Source organism: Pleurodeles waltl, chromosome 4_1 (assembly GCF_031143425.1).
Source record: "Pleurodeles waltl isolate 20211129_DDA chromosome 4_1, aPleWal1.hap1.20221129, whole genome shotgun sequence".
Taxonomy (NCBI): Eukaryota; Metazoa; Chordata; class Amphibia; order Caudata; family Salamandridae; genus Pleurodeles; species Pleurodeles waltl.
The window spans coordinates 844,200,049-844,216,251 of NC_090442.1; the positions used below are offsets into that span (position 1 = coordinate 844,200,049).

At 39.9% G+C, this 16,203-nt stretch overlaps 1 protein-coding gene across 1 annotated transcript in view; it reads right to left on the reverse strand.

Annotated features, from left to right (window-relative positions):
• LTA4H (leukotriene A4 hydrolase) overlaps positions 1-16,203 on the reverse strand; it is a 326,790-nt gene that overhangs the window by 237,295 nt on the left and 73,292 nt on the right. Inside the window, exon 2 of the mRNA XM_069229606.1 lies at positions 3,097-3,227. Coding sequence (XP_069085707.1) covers positions 3,097-3,227 — 131 coding nt within the window. The remainder of the gene's footprint in view (positions 1-3,096; positions 3,228-16,203) is intronic.

Sequence of the window (16,203 nt, forward strand, 5' to 3'; positions counted from 1 at the left end):
AATTGTTAACACAACAAAGAAACAGAATGGTAACTGCGTGAACAGCAAGAAATAGAGGATCATACTGGCAGCTCGTTTTATAACAATCCCACCCTCACTTTTTCTCTTACTTAAAACTAAGCTCAGAACCAAATGATCAATATAAAAGTGCGATGATGAGATTCAGGGTCTGTCTCGTCTTTGTCAGCAGGTATGGGGTCGCCACAAGATGCCTAGAGCAACAGGAATGAAAGGTGGTTGTAGGGTCCTGGAATACAGTGTGGAACAGAGAATGTAGAACGTGGGCTCAGTCTTTGACTTTCAAACCAATGCCATGAGTTTCCGAAAAGGTGTGTGCAAAATCCTTATAACCAGCCTTTTTCAAGATAATGACTACATAACCTTATACGAGATTCCTAATCTTGGATGGATTTGGATTCTTTTCCTGTGATGTCAAATGCTGTTTAATCATATATAAATGAGACAGTCACGAGGGGAAGATGTGTCACACAGTATTGTGACCCTTATTTTTCAACATGTTCTTTGAACCCCTTGCTACTATTTCTGTCCCAGATCTTACCTTTAAGGGGGCTGTCTTCTCTATTTCTTCATCTGGATTCTTGCTTCCTTATTTTCTCCTTTCTGGTGACAGGAGGAGTTTGGTGCCTTGCAGATTCTTCAGTTCTAATCGTCATCCTCAATGAAAAGCTACAGGACTACTAATGGGTATTTTCCCCTTTTGTAGAGATTCCCTGGTATCAAAGACCCTTTCAAGAAGTCAACTTGACCCCTTTCACATAATATACTCGTTACGTGTAGGCTATGTGCCTACTGGGAGGAGCGACCCTTTACTCTGGTAAACAAAAAGGTGACACAACAGACCAACACAGCATCCAGTTCTTGACAATTCCTCAGCCAATCGTTACTGGCATAAGAACTTCATGCTGATGATACTGAAGTTTGCTGACAAACCCAAAGACCCCTTCACAATCGACTATGGTATTCACAGGGTCAAAAATCACACACCTACTGTCATTACCGTCACTAAGAACCAGAAGGTAACTGTACTGCAAATTCTGGTCACATTTTTCTTTTCACCTTTAAAAACCTTTAGCTTTCACAGTCTGCTGTGCCACAAGTTTGCGTGATCACTATTGCAAATATTTATATAGCTTGGAATTTTAGGATTATGTATATTATTCTGCAATTCTTGGAACTACCTTATGATATTTTGTATGTTATCACATTTCCAGCCTTCAAACAGCCACAGACGTCAGAAGGGGTGAAACACATTTTGGCTGATGCTCGCACTACTATAAAAAAATGCACTAAAATTCTGCACTCTGAATATTTTAGAAGATAGCAAATTAACAATTGTGCAATAAAAATAACCTCACCTTAAGTGTAATGCTATATATCTGTATTGCATGGACTAGTCATACATGTGATGCACAGAATAAAACTATGATTTACTGTGTGCTTGACATGTTTTCACTGTAAGGTATACTTGTAACTAGGTTTTAAAGAAACCACCCCCCATTAGATAGTACATTCAAAGATGAGGATTAGGAATTTCCAAATGTCACTGTGCAAGTGAGATAAACAACAAATGACTGTGGTATGCTTTGTTCTATATTACATGGGTTGCCAGCAGCTTTTGAATCCCCTGCTTGTGCGAGCTGCCATCGGTACACATTTTACGTCGTTTTACCAGACAATGGACTCTGTGCAGATTATTTATCCCAGTTCAAACTCCTAGACTGGGCCTAGAGGAAGCCTCCAAACTGGCATACTTTTGTAAAAATACCTTTGTTAGCCACCTTCATCTCTCTAAATAAGGCATGTGTGGTTTTGAGTAGATCAAGCAATATTAACTGCTTACATTGTTTATTTGCACTGCACTTATATCTTATGCGCTCTGATCCCCTCCTGTGTGCTGTCCGGGTCTGTCTGGTTTCGTGTTTCCCCAAGCCCTGCCAGGCACCGAGTGTTAGGCAGTCTTTCCTCATTTTTTCCAATTTGACTGCCATATTAGATGAGGGTCCCCGGTCATTCATTCACATTGTACTCATTACTGAAGTTACCACAAGCATCTATTATCTCAGTTTAGTTTTCTTTTTTGTATTTATGTTCATTACTTCAGGTATAAAGATCACTCCAGTAACTAGCTGAATATCTAGTTGGTCTGTGTGCCACTTTTGTTTTGTGTTATTGAGCAAACATTAGAGGATAAGTCTGTGCATGGCATGGTGCTAAAAGGGATTGGAAAAGAGCAGCTGTTTCTTTTTAATTTAGGTATTATGAAAATAACCCCAATAAAGATACATAATATAAGACTTTGAGAGAAAGCTCAAAGGAGCTCATTCTTACCACATTTTCTAATTCCATGTCAAATTTTGGTAAGAGACTGCTTTGTAAACATTAGCTCGCAAGGCAGGGCCAGGATTGGTGCACTTTTACGTTCACGAAGTGCACTTATAAACACGGGCATCTTTCTCATATGGCAAAAAATACGAAGGAAGATGAAACAGTTGCAAATTTAGGGTTAGGAGCAAGCACCTTGGGTGTTCTTGTATGAGGGAACCTGAAAAAACAAAAACACATCCACAAACTCCTACAGTCTACAAACAGTCGGATACTCTAGCAGGTTATTTCCCATCCTGCAACAAAAGCAAATTTGCTCCTGTCAAAGGCAGTCTGTTTCCAGGGAAGGAATGGCCATTGGAAAAAAACATATATATTTTTTTGTGAACCCATGAATAGACAAACTTTTTCCTCAAATTTGTTTTGAATTTATTAAAGTATTCTATGGCTTGGACCACAGTAACAGTGCAGACTACGAATAATACATAGATGGCAAACACTGATACCGAAATAAATTCTTATAAATTTTAAATTTAAAAGTTCAATCCCTACCTTTGTTTTCGAGGACCAAAGGGAATCAAGAAGACTTGCCAAATGTAGTAAATAATTATGATATTAGCATAGTTTTTCAATTTAAATTTAAATTGCACTCCAAACACGAGAAATCAGTTGCAACATCTGAACAAATCTTTATGAATACAGTCCTACTTTATTAAATAACCTTTCTAAAATATAACATCATCAAAAACATACCGTGTTAGTTCAAATGGTAGAGTGACTTTCAGAGGTGTTCCTTTGAAGCTGTGAATCTCTCCAAGAGTGAAGTTAGCATTTTGGCCATTAACAACAATCTTGTGGATTGTAAGGTCCTTTGTATCCAACACCTAAAAGAAAAAACACATCATACTTATGCTGAGGCTGCAATAAAACACACAAAGTTTGATATATGAATGTATTTATTAATGTTTTATAAAGTGATTCTTCAACACATAACATTAAGGCACTCTACAGAGAAATAGTTTAGAAAGTACCACAGTCAACAGACTAAACATCTGCAGTTAGTGAGACTGTACATAGCTTTCGGCAGAAAAACAAGACAGTAATTCAAGAGACAATGAAGGAGATGTGTTTTTACATATTTCCTATAAGAGAATAGGAGGTGGGTTGAGTTTTGATGTCATGGGGCATAGCAGGTTACAACTTACTGCTCATTCCACCCTTTCCCGATCAAATCTTTATCTGGACTATGCTTCTCTTTCATTCATCTTGCTTCTTTCTTTGTCTCCTAACTCCTTATCATCTCTTTGTCCTCAGACTCAATTTTGGTTGTTCATGTCATCTTTGCCTGCTTTCTTTCACTTCTTTCTCCTCTCCTTACTGCAACTGACTCCCCTCCCTTTCTCTTCCTCTCCATTTCTTGCATATTGACTTTTTTTTTTACTAACTCAATTCTATAGCTCATCCTCTCCATAAATGCATCTTTTTTCTCTCTACACTCAAATCTTCCCTCTCCCTTCCCTCAAAATATCCCTCTTCCGTCTCCATGTTTCTTTTTTTACTTGTGTCCTTGTTTTTTTCTCTTAGCCTATACCTTTTTTTGCATAACGCATTATCTTTTCTCCACTCTTCCATCTTTCTTTCCATTCTGCCTTTCCTTTCGCCATGTTCTTGCGCTATCTCTTCGTCCTTTATGCTCTCTACTTCAAATCCAAGTCTCATCCACTTGTCCACGTTCCTCCTTTTTCTACTTTCTTTTCCTCCTTAATATCTCAAGCCCATATCTGCACTCCTGAAGCCTGGTTCAGCGCAAGGTCTTGTTAGAACCTCAAGCTCATCACCAGCCAGGCTTTCATCTGGCTTCTGCCTGCACTTCTCCCTCTAATTAGGATGTCTTTTTACGGCCAGAGCTACCAACTTTGGAACGGGAGAACTAGGTTAGAGTCTCAGTGTTGGCTCAACGGCCTATGATTCTGACCATATCAATTACTCTCCTCATGCCTAAAAAATTTATGTGACCTTATGTAATGTAACAGGTGCTCCTGTAAAGTGCTCCAATTTCTTTGGTTGAACTTGCGCTACACTAAAAATACACAGAGGTAAAAGCCTTAACATAAAAAAAGTAAGACAGATAATGATTTAGCGACTCATTTGTACAAAGTGAAACCAGAAAGCCTGGATAAATTGTGGCTTCCCTGCTTCAGTATTTCATTTTACAAAAACTCCTTATAAGAAAGCACTTTCAAATATGTGCGTTCAGAGTACTAGTTGTGTATATAAAAAAACAATTTTGTCTGATTTAATAGACTATATAATGTTGCTCTAAATTAAACTGGGCCATGTACAGGGTTTACATGATAACTGCCTTGCCTCTTAGCTCACTGATGGTTCATGTGTAAAAACTATCATTTTTAACACCTTCTTCTAAGTACGGTGCTATAAAGGAACATATTAATGTCAAAGCTTTCACATGTTAAAGAAGTATACATTTTTTAAAAATTTGAATGGATCATATTTTAAGTGATGTTTGCTGTATAATTTATATAACACTATTTTCACTGTTCTGCTGGTGCACAGGGTCTAAGAGAATTCTGTGCAACTGGCAAGTTGATACTGGCTAAGCATTTGAAAAACATGTTCCCATTTATTTCTTGTAGGGGATATGACCTGTAAATAGAAAAAATACACATGAATACAGCTCCTGTTTTCTTAGAGCAAACTAATCATACTCAAGATGTCATAACTGTGTGAAATACAATCACAATTAGGTGTTTATTTCACACTGAGTGCAGTTGTCCTTCTGCTTGAAGCACTTCATTCTTAAATAAATGAATGGAAGCAGCAGCCCCTTTGTTTTTAGTCGATGACGTAGAGTGCCGCTGGTCACAAACAAAAAAGAAAAAAAGCATTTCCAATGCAATAGGTCTCGCATTTGTGAGAGTTAGAGCTATTGGCGTTGTATACAACAATGTATTTTACATATGTGTTTTGGTTTGGAGTGCATAGGATGTGCAAACAGATACACAGCTGCAGTACTGCCTAGAGGATTAGGAATGGGGAATTACGAGTGGGAACAGAGACACAGCTGCAGCACTGCCTAGAGGACTAGGAATGGGGAATTACGAGTGGGAACAGAGACACAGCTGCAGCACTGCCTAGAGGACTTAGAATGGAGGAGTTACCAACAGGAACAGAGAAGCAGCTATCAGCACTTTCTAGAGGACTAAGAATGAGGAATTACCACTAGGACCAGAGCAGTAGCTACCAGCACTGTCAAGAGGACTTTGAAAGAGTAATTATCACTGGGACCAAAGAAGCAGCTAGCAGCACTGCCTAGAGGACTTTGAATGAGAAATTTCTGATGGAACTAGAGAAGCAGCTAGCAGCACTTCCTAGCGCACTGAGAGTGAGGAATTACCACTGAGACCAGAGAAGCAGCTGCAGCACTGTCTCCTGTCTAGAGGACTTAGAATGAGAAATTACTACTGAAATCAGAAGCAGCTGCAGCACTGTCTACAGGACTAAGATTGAGGAATTACCAACCAGATTAGAGAAGCATTTTGCAGCATCGTCTAGAGGAATTACCAATAGGACCAGAGAAGCAGCACTTCCTAGAGCACTAAGAATGAAGAATTACCACTGAGACCAGAGAAGCAGCTGCAGCATTGTCTACAGGACTAAGACTGAGGAACTATCACTGGGACCAGGGAAGCAGCTACAAGCATTGCTTAAAATGGCTCAGAATGAGGAATTACCAATGGGATAAGAGAAGCAGTTAGCCACACTGCCTAGAAGAATTAGAATGAGTAATACAGACCGGTCCAGAGAAGCAGCTAGCAGCATTTTCTAGAGAACGTAGAATGAGGAATTAGCGATGAGACCAGAGAAGAAGCTAGCAGCACTTTCTAGAGCACTAAGAATGAGAATTTACCACCGAGACCATAGAAGCAACTTGCAGCATTGTCTAGAGGATTTAGAATGAGAAATTACTGACAGGACCAGAAAAGCAGCTAGCAGCACTGCTTAAGAGGGCGTAGAATGAGGAATTACCAAAGGGACCAGAGAAACAGCTAGCAGCACTGACTAGAGGACTTACAATGAGTAATTGCAGACCGGTCCGGAGAAGCAGCTTCCAGCACTGTTTAGAGGACTTTAAAATGAGGAAGAGTGAAAAACATGCACATATAGCAAATTATCTCGAAAACAGCAGTAGAGGGAAAAGTGGCTTGGGAAACATCAATTAAGTATAGCCAAGCAGAGACACAAGAACAAACTAAACCTTTCTAAACGTGGAGTTTTCACTGGTGTGCTATGAATACATTGCTATGGACAACCAAATGAACACCAAGGCTGCAATGCCCAGAAAGGAGGAGGGAGGAGGGGCCATCGCACACTAACAGGAGGAAGCATGAGGCGCATGAACTTAGTGCGACGGTCAACAAAAATGTTCTCTCAGTGAAATCGCCTGGGAGGGAACTAAGCACACAAAAGAGGGACATTTGCAAAAATGCACTAATAAAAAAGAAGCATTTAAGACAAGCGCAGCAAAGAACAAATGGCAACAGTGGGCGTGGTTAAAGCCCATAGACTGAACACAGCATGTCTTGAAGACAGCACATGTGTGCTGCCTAAGCTCGACCTAAAAAAGGATGTTTTCAAGCCTACGCATCTTTGTAAACATGTGTGGGCAAAGTATTACTTATGTTGTCTCTTAGTCGTGGGAGCGCAGAGCGCTCTCCCAGAGAAAGTCTGGGCGATGGAAGTCAGCCTAGAGGGAACATAAGTTACCAGCAGCATGTGTGACACGAGCAAAAGAGTGTTTTTGTGCACATATGGATTTTAATCTGTGTGTCTGAAGCATGCACACACATAAACACACACTTGTGTTAACACCTTCATATTTCAGAGCATTTTTTAGACTTTGGAGGATGGGATACTTCAGTGCTTTAAATGGAACTATAAAAGTGCAGAGACTCACTGTTCAGAGTACCTGTTGGCTCCTGAAAGGGCCAGTACTCTCCCATTAAATATATTGCAACAGTGCTAAGAAGTGCAGGTACTCTCCTGTTAAAAAAAAGTTAATGTACTGAGTACTGGACAGTACCTGCCCAGTTAAAGCACTGGAATACTTCATCTAAATTTATCAGCTAGTCCACCATCTGTATTACAAACACCATAGGCTAGAATGCACATAGAATAAAGTTGAAAGGACATCCACCATGTTTGGACCAGCGTATCTCATCTACCAAACTCTAAATAAGGCCCACAGTCAACAAAACGGAACTGCTGACCAAATCAAGTCACCAACAACACACTTTCACAATTAAGGAGATTCCCACATATGTACATTTAGGTCATTCAGAAACTATACACAAATCACAGTTGCCAGCTAAAAATGCTTCATTGTTCTGTTGTCTAGGTTGGGTTACAAACCTGTTGCTCGTCATTTCATGCCCTAAATTTGACTATGTTATTAACAGATTCCGCTAAACCCCAGAAACGCCCTGAAGTATTGTACTCCACAGGAAGCAAAATAAGTATTTAAAAAAAACAGTAGCTTCAATTTCGGTTGATTTTCCTCCTGCTAAACCTGCAAAACCTGCTGAACCTGAGACCAGGGATCATGGGAACACATGAGATGGCCTAAATTACAACTGTGAAAAAGAAAATATTTAATTGAAAAAAGAAAAACTGCTTTTGCACAACTTGGACTTCAATATGCATTTTTAAAGAACAGAGCTATAAATACACACCTCCATCCCCAAATAGGTTGTTTAACAAGTAGTGTATAATCATGCTTTGTGTGATGATTTAAGTAGTTAAGATTTGTTAAAATGGAGAGATTTAAAATTATGGAAAATGCTGCCTGCCATAAATATGTAACAATGTCATGCGAGCTGTATGTAGATGCGACCTTTTTTCCAAGACACGGCAAACAAGTATCACGAGAATCTCTCTCTGCGTTTTAATGCCAAAACATTCCAAACATACCTTGTGAATCGAATTATGTGTTTGTTCATTTCCCCGGTGAACAATTCAAAGCCAAGTCTCAAACATATTTCACAAGAAACATTCCATAATTTGTTTTGATTTGTAAAAGTTCCAGAAAAACATTTTTCCTAATAAATGTTCTGCAGGGAAATGTTGGGATATAACTATAGTCTGAGCAAGTCTGAGCATAAGCTTTGGAAGAATTAAAGACCAGGGGATTTTTTCCCCATCATTTTATATCTGCCGTGGTGGCTCCCCTGCACAATTTTTTTTTTTTTTTTTTTTAAACACAGGTTGCGGTGCCCCTAATTTTAAAGCACCCCTAAAGATCATACCTGCTGCTTATTAGAGACAAGCTTTATGTGCTTCAAAACTAATAATTCCCTCAAGTTGTTTTTCCACCTTGTAGCCTTGAGGCAGAAGTTACCCTAGTACCCTTGGTCCAGGACCTGAAGGTGGCAGTTGTGTTAGTGTTTCGAGTCATAAAGCTTAACACAGATGAGATGCTCAACACCTCTCCCTCTGTGGAAGTTATGTTTAGTGACCTCGGTCAAACGGTCCCACAATGTTTTTCGGGTCGAGCCTGCGATAGCATGCTCTAGTTAGACACCGTTGTAGTTAGAAGAGGGCTTGGAGCCCGCCCATGGCTTACCATTTATTGGCTTGCCTGTCACTCTTCTTTACAGCCTCACAATTTGTCACTGGAGGCCATATCATCATCTCCGTTCCCGTCTGTTTAGCAGGGAACACTTACTGATTAATTCAACTGAATCAATCAGTGCCATCCACTGCTCACGGCGTGATTAAAGTGCTATTTTCTTCTTTTAACTTCTAGCGCCCTGCAAACAAAAGGTGCACAACTAGCAAAATCATGGCCAGCAGAACAAACAAAATTGTGAAGTTGTGTTTTCTATAGTGAACTTTTTATTTTATTCTATAAAGTCCTCTTTTCTCACTTTTGACTCATGAAAACCATCAACCCCACTCCAATCAAAAACCATCAACCCAACTCCAATCCAAAACCATCGGCCCCACTCCAATCCAAAACAACCTGCCCCACTCCAATCCAAAACCATCGGCCCCACTCCAATCCAAAACAACCTGCCCCACTCCAATCCAAAACAATCTAGCCTGCTCCAATCCCCCTACTCCAGTACAATCTGCCCTGCTCCACTACCCCACTCCAATGCAATCTGCCCTGCCCCAATCTGAAATTGGATCTGTAAGTATTTCACTAGTGAAACATTGGGAGACAAATATAATTTTTTATAAAGTAATTACATAAAAATAAAATAAAAAAATAAACGTAATTTACAGCAACAATGTAAATCCTGACTTTTTAAATATTTATCCATGGTTGTACATATGGGACTTTGTCTAGTGCAATTTTAAATATCCTAATATTCCATATGCATATCATGTTAAACTTCTTTTGTATGTATGCGTCTTATATGTGGTTATGTATCTACATATTTATATATTTTCCTCCCACTGCATGAAGAGGGGGAGTAAATAGATCTTACTAAACCATCACTCTATGGCTTATCCTATTTCTCTTTCAAAACATCCCCTACCTCCACTCCGACTCATCCCAAAGCTCTTTACTACTATCAACTCCCAAATAACCTTTTCCAAACTCTTTCCATCTCTATCCACCCTTTATCCTATTGTTCAAACTAACAGGCTCTCTGACTCCTCCCAAACCTCTTTTACTACTTTGAACTCAAACAATCCTTCCTATAATCTTCCCTCCTCTTGCCATCCTTTATCCCATTCATTCAACTAACTGGCTCACATGTCTACCACACTCCTACTACTCCCAATACCAATTTATATTTCCCTCTACTAATGCACCACTAATCCAGCGCTGGGTTCCAGAGTAGCCTGATGGTTGCCACGAAGCGCTTTAGCACCTCGTCTGGGGTAGTAAACAATATATAAATTACAATTGCAACTTCTGCCATGCTTGTAGATAAGTTATTTTTGTTGATGCTGAAACCAAATCCATTATTCTCAAGCCCCCCATGCCCAGATGTTCAGTTTCACATCTGTTTTCTCTTCTGCTGCTTGGGCCAACATGCAAAATCTCTGCCACTACGAAGGAGACAAAGCGTCTGCTACATTATTGCTCGCTCCAAACACGTGTCTAGCTTTAAATATAATATTTGATTGCAGACACAGTAACACAACTTTCCTCAGCATCTGTAAAACTCACATCCCTTGCCGTTTGTCTGTTTACTAATTTTACAACTGTCATGTCTGCATTGAACAACACTGTTCTGGTTTCCAGGTCACGCTTGCAAACCTTCCGAGCCCCCAATAACGGAAAAATATTCTAAAAAGGCTCTACTTCTTCATACTTTGGCACACCACCTACCATCACATAAAATTCCAAAACCTCTTGCTCTAGCAGCACCCTAAAACATCTGCACCTGACAGTTTGTCCACCAGAAAACCAATGGAGACTCCATTAATGTCATCCAAAAAATTATTCCAAATATACAAATTTGCCCTCACAGCCATAGAAATCTGCACTCTATTATGGAGCAAAGAAGCACTCGCCATTACAAAACCCATCCCCTGCAGAAAGCCAATTCTGCTCTGACCACTTTACAAGCAAATTTCAAGTATCCAAGGAGGTTCTGGGCAGTACGTAACATCACCATCCTTTCAATAATTATCAAGTCCAAGAAAACCTGCATCTCATCCACCTTACTGTCAGGTAGCTTAGTGATCATTTGCACCGTATCCAGTTCAATTCCCAAAAAAGTCAAAGATATAATTTGAGCCTCTTGGTGTTCCGCCAGCAGCTGAGAAGACAAATACTGTGCTAACACCTCAAGGCAGTGTAGAGCCCGTCGGCATTCACTGGTCTCCCTTCTGCCCACAAACAGAACACCATCCTTATAGTTGACAACCCAAAGACTGGCCACTAGATCATGCAAAAGCCCACTGCAAAAAAGATGCCAAACATCTCTAAAGGGCACAAGAAATGGCACAGCCCTTTAGGAGCACTTGGTCAATGAAAATGGTTCCCCCAAACTGCATCCCTAGTAATGAAAAATCTTCTGGATGAACAGTAAATGAAATGCAGATTGAATGTCACTCTTCACCAACCTAGCCATGCCTACACAGGCTTGTTCCAAAATCCTGGACCTCAGAAGATTATCCCTACCAGATGCGCACAGCATGCGCATGGTCACTCTAGCAACCTCACATGTGTCGCTTCCCATAGCTTTAGGAAAATTACCACTGGCCTCATGAAAAATCACCCAAAATTAATTCAATTAATATACATGACTGAATTTTATCCTGCTTCCCACTTACAAAATGGAATCCACAAGAAGGTCGGATAGTCCCTCAACCCCCCACAAATATACTTCTATCCTAAGCCCCATCCCTTAAGTGTCCCCCAGCCCACCCCTGTCCCAAAGTCATGTGGCCTGTGTCAGTTGCCTGAAGTCACCTGGGGGAGTTAGGCAGTGGCCTTTGCTCACCCTCGGGTAACCTCAGTACCTTCTGCACTAGCGGATACCCCTTCAATAGGCCAGTGGTGATGGGGGAACTTTACTGTTTGTGCCATACTTGAACGGTTGCGAGCACACAGATGGCACCAACTCACTGCATTCTCTTACCAACTAGAAGTTGGGTGGAGGACAACAGACTTTTACCCTCCTTATGTCTATAAACAGAGCCCCACACTTTATTTGTTACTTTCTTTATAAGGCAAATAGTTCAGGTAGTATGTGAAGCTGTAATGTTTTTTTTTTTTTGTTTTTTTGTTTTTTTTACACACATCCTTTTTGCATGGGTGTTTTTTTCAGATTTTGATTCCTTGCATTCTTAGACTATTATACTTGATGAATAGAAGATGAACAAATTTTAAGGTGACGTGGGCCAAACATCACTTCCCAATGTGTCATTTTCCCATCTATTATATTGTATGTTAAGGGGTTGTTGTAATTCAAGGGAAGATGGTAAATCAAAATCACATGTCATTTTGGAATTTTACTTGGATAAGGAAAGAAAAAGGGGCTAGAGAAAGAGAGGGGGAAATTTGGAGCCAAAATTAGAATTCTTTGCCCATTTCATTAATTTTTACCTGCACTATTTAGCTCTAACACCTTGGAAGCAGCCTATGATTTATCACTTTAAAAAAAGCCAAAGTAATACATATTTAACTGTTGTTTTCCCCATTGAACAAAACAATATGTGCTCTTAGTTTTCAATTTGTTTATCGATTTTTAAATAAGACAATCAAAACAGATCCCAAGATCTTAAAAAAAAACAAAAAAAACACACAGGCATTTTAATGTTTTCTTAACACTTCAAATCTATAACAAAATCAGGGTTTTCTTAATCTGTTTCATGTAGTCTCATTATTAGATCACTCTTGGCCATATCTTCTTAACAAAACTAAGATTGAAAACTAAGATTGACTTTCAGTGGCATAGACTACCGAGGTTTATGTTTGAGGAAATAACAGACTCCATTTTTCCAAGCAAACCTTTTAGGATGCCAAGGGCCAGATGTATCAAAGGGTTTTACCCATTCTGTGTCTATGGGAAAATGTGTTCGTACATATGGCCCCAAATCATATGTTTAGGAACCACCAGTTTCATATTAGATGAGAATTCAAAAATACATTTTACAATTAAAAGCAACACATTTCATGGGTTGAAAAACAACAGAAACCCGCCTGTGCTCAGTTTTTGTAATATAAACTTTAAAGTCTGTAAGTCACTGACAAACCTTCTGGTTCTTTGCATTTCATTGCTTCCCTCCGTTCTTCTGGTCATGGGTTGACTCTTACCCCCATGCACTCTTGCTCCATACACTCAACACACAAACTCTTATACTCACTCTTAGAACTATCATCCTTTCGATGTAGCACCCAATATCCGTTCCTCATTCCTCCCCATCCACCTCTTTCTCGGTTTTGCCCTAAATCCATGCTCACATCCGCATCTACTTTCTCACACCCTCCCACTTTCTCTAATCAGCCTCCCCGTACAGACTGCCGCTACCATTTAGGAGAGGCAACCTGTACTTCTGACAGTCTGTTCTTTTAGTTCGACTTTTTTTTTGTAAGGTTGGCTTATTACTTTAATACGAAGCTTTCTTCTCTTAACAGTTTTAGGGCACCACGAGGCTCCTCTACATGAAAATATTTTTTTAGATTGCTAATACATTTTAAAGAACTGCACTGACCTATATGGCTGATCTTGCTCATCCTCCTAACTTTTCCCAACCCTAGTCCTGCCTTTGAGTCCACATTTGCAAGATTAGATTTTTTTTTTCTCCACATTTTGGAGTCAAGCTAAACTAGTGGGTGTCTTTCTTTATCCCATTTATACACACTTTAGTGAACAGCAAAATATCAATGTATAAACGGATTTAAAGTGATCTGAGATACAGTTAATACTCTGGTATTTTGGGATGTTACAATGTTGCTTCGTAAGGCATTTTGCCTTACCCTCCTCCCACCGTTTCCTACTTGTCCTAAAGCAGAAGGAAATGTCACACACAGTCACAATTTACAGATACTTAAACAAAACTCATTCTCTGGCCACGTGGCATGCTGTTCTCTGGCAGTCGCATTGCTAGTGATCACAGAAAATGCTCATGAATCAAGTTTTGCTTCTTGCGTGAGCCAACAAATGGTTTCCTTATCCTCAAGGAAGAATATTTTTGAGTAGGCATTCGCCATCTGCTTATGGACTGAAAAATGTCAGACGCAAACTTTTATTAAGGAGCTTTGGTGTCCCTTTTTTTAAACACTTTCTAAGACTGCCCTTGTAGGTTCTTTGAGAGCCAGCAAAATCTGGGGATTTTAAGTGCTAGTACAGGCGCTGGGAATGGTTATCAGTATTTATTCAGTGTAATTATTCACCTATGAAAAACATTACTACAATGTAAGGAAAATATGGATAAGAATGATGAAAAGAGGTTGAACCTTCACTTCAGTTCAGTGTCACAATTATTAAGGAACGTGCAAGATTCTCTGTGTTAAGGCAGTTTGGAACTTAATCTAAACTGCAAGGCAATTGCAGGGCAAAGTGCTCATGAAGAGCAATACAAGTTATCAGGCTGATATCGAATGTGTGGTAGCAAAATCACATGGCATTAGATAACAACCAAATCAATAGAGTAAGCAACTGAAAAATGAGCCCTAGTCCAACCAAGCAAACTGCAGTTTTGACTCTATTGCATAAATACTTTTGCCTGCTGTGGTCTGCCCTAGTAGCCCTGAACGGTATCTCTTTTCTTCAAGGACTTGTCAGAAATGTCCTGTGAGTAGTGTGCATTTAGAAGAAACTGGCAAACAGTTGGAAACAAGCTATGTTGGGTATGGCGATAGTGGTCTCCTCTCTTATGCAAGAAACTCAACAAAACGTGGGTGTCTCTGGAGGTCCGTTTCATTTAAGAAAAGGTAATGTCAAATCTGGGTTATGGAGCACACCTGAACTGTGCAAGGCATACAATACCCACTGCAAGGGGTGGAAGCTGGCGTGGCAAGAAAATCATCTGATCGCCTTGTGCATTGGAAGAAAAAGGTATTGTCAGGCAAAGTTCTAACAATATCTACAGGCCTCAAAACACACATCACAATGTAGTGTGTGTCTTGATTGGCACACTTATTGAGTTGCATATAATTAGATGTTTTGAAGAACAGTGACATAGAAAATCAATTTTTTCTGTGTGGTCACCCAAAATGTTTTGCCTTTTGCTGGACTCTATATTTTTGCTGACTCTAGCAGGGGTAAAATGCCTGTGCTCCTCCTTTCAACATGAAGACATTGTTACACTCCTAACTGGCATGTTTAACTTGCCTGTAAGTTCATGGTATATGCCATAAAGTGTACTCTGGGCCTGTAAGTTAAATGCCACTGGTGGACTGCAGCGCCTATTGTGCCATCCGCTACAGTTAGTGTAGACCATGGCTTCAGGCCTAATAGTGTAGCAGTGTGAAAACTGCAATTTGACCTCTTGCAATAAACCATTTTGAAAGATCAAAACCTCCCTATTAAATATTAAGAAGTTAGCTCTACGTAGGCCCTGTAGCTTACAAAGCAAGGTGGATGGTATTTAAAAGTATCACATGAATACATTTAAAGTTAACAAGTCCTCCCAGTGACAAGCACCCAAAAGCTATATTCACTGTAGGAAGGCTGGCTGGCTCATAGAGAAAACTAGAATACAGATTACAGTCCTAATTCTGTATCTCGGGAATGGGACAAGCTAGAAAAATAATTAAACGGTTAATAGTAATAATTATTAAAATCTAATTCAAGTAAAGTTGGATCTTTAATAGAGAATAAGGAAAGGTAGATTTTAGAATGTAACCCTTCAGCTTCCTGAACTGTCAGAAGGCTAACTAGCATAATCCTCTGCCACCTCCATGCGACAGATTAACCTATGAATAGTTGTGAATGACGTGGGGGCAGTGAGCATTTTTTTGGCAGTGTCAAATCTTACTTGACATGTCTGCTGGGTTCACATGTAACACTAGGGTAACACTTGAAGGGAAGGGAAGGGAACAGGATGCCAATTTTTGTGTATTCACTGACTGGTTGCTGAAAAATCCTGCTTTTGTCCTACCAGACGTCTGTCTGTGGTTTATTATCAGTAAACAAGATCCAAACGAGAGTTTAGTGTTAGATTTTGGAGGAGACTAGGACTGACACAGTACATTCCCCAAAAACACCTCAAGCCCTCTGAGCCCAAGTTTAGTGTGGCTAAAGACATTTGCCATCTTGAAAATGCCCAAAGTGGGTGAGCAGGCCCAGTGACCTTTATCCCATGTCTAAGGAAGCGTCCAGGAGTCATTCTGATCCACTAACTAGTGTCAGGAATGAATGTGGCACCTCC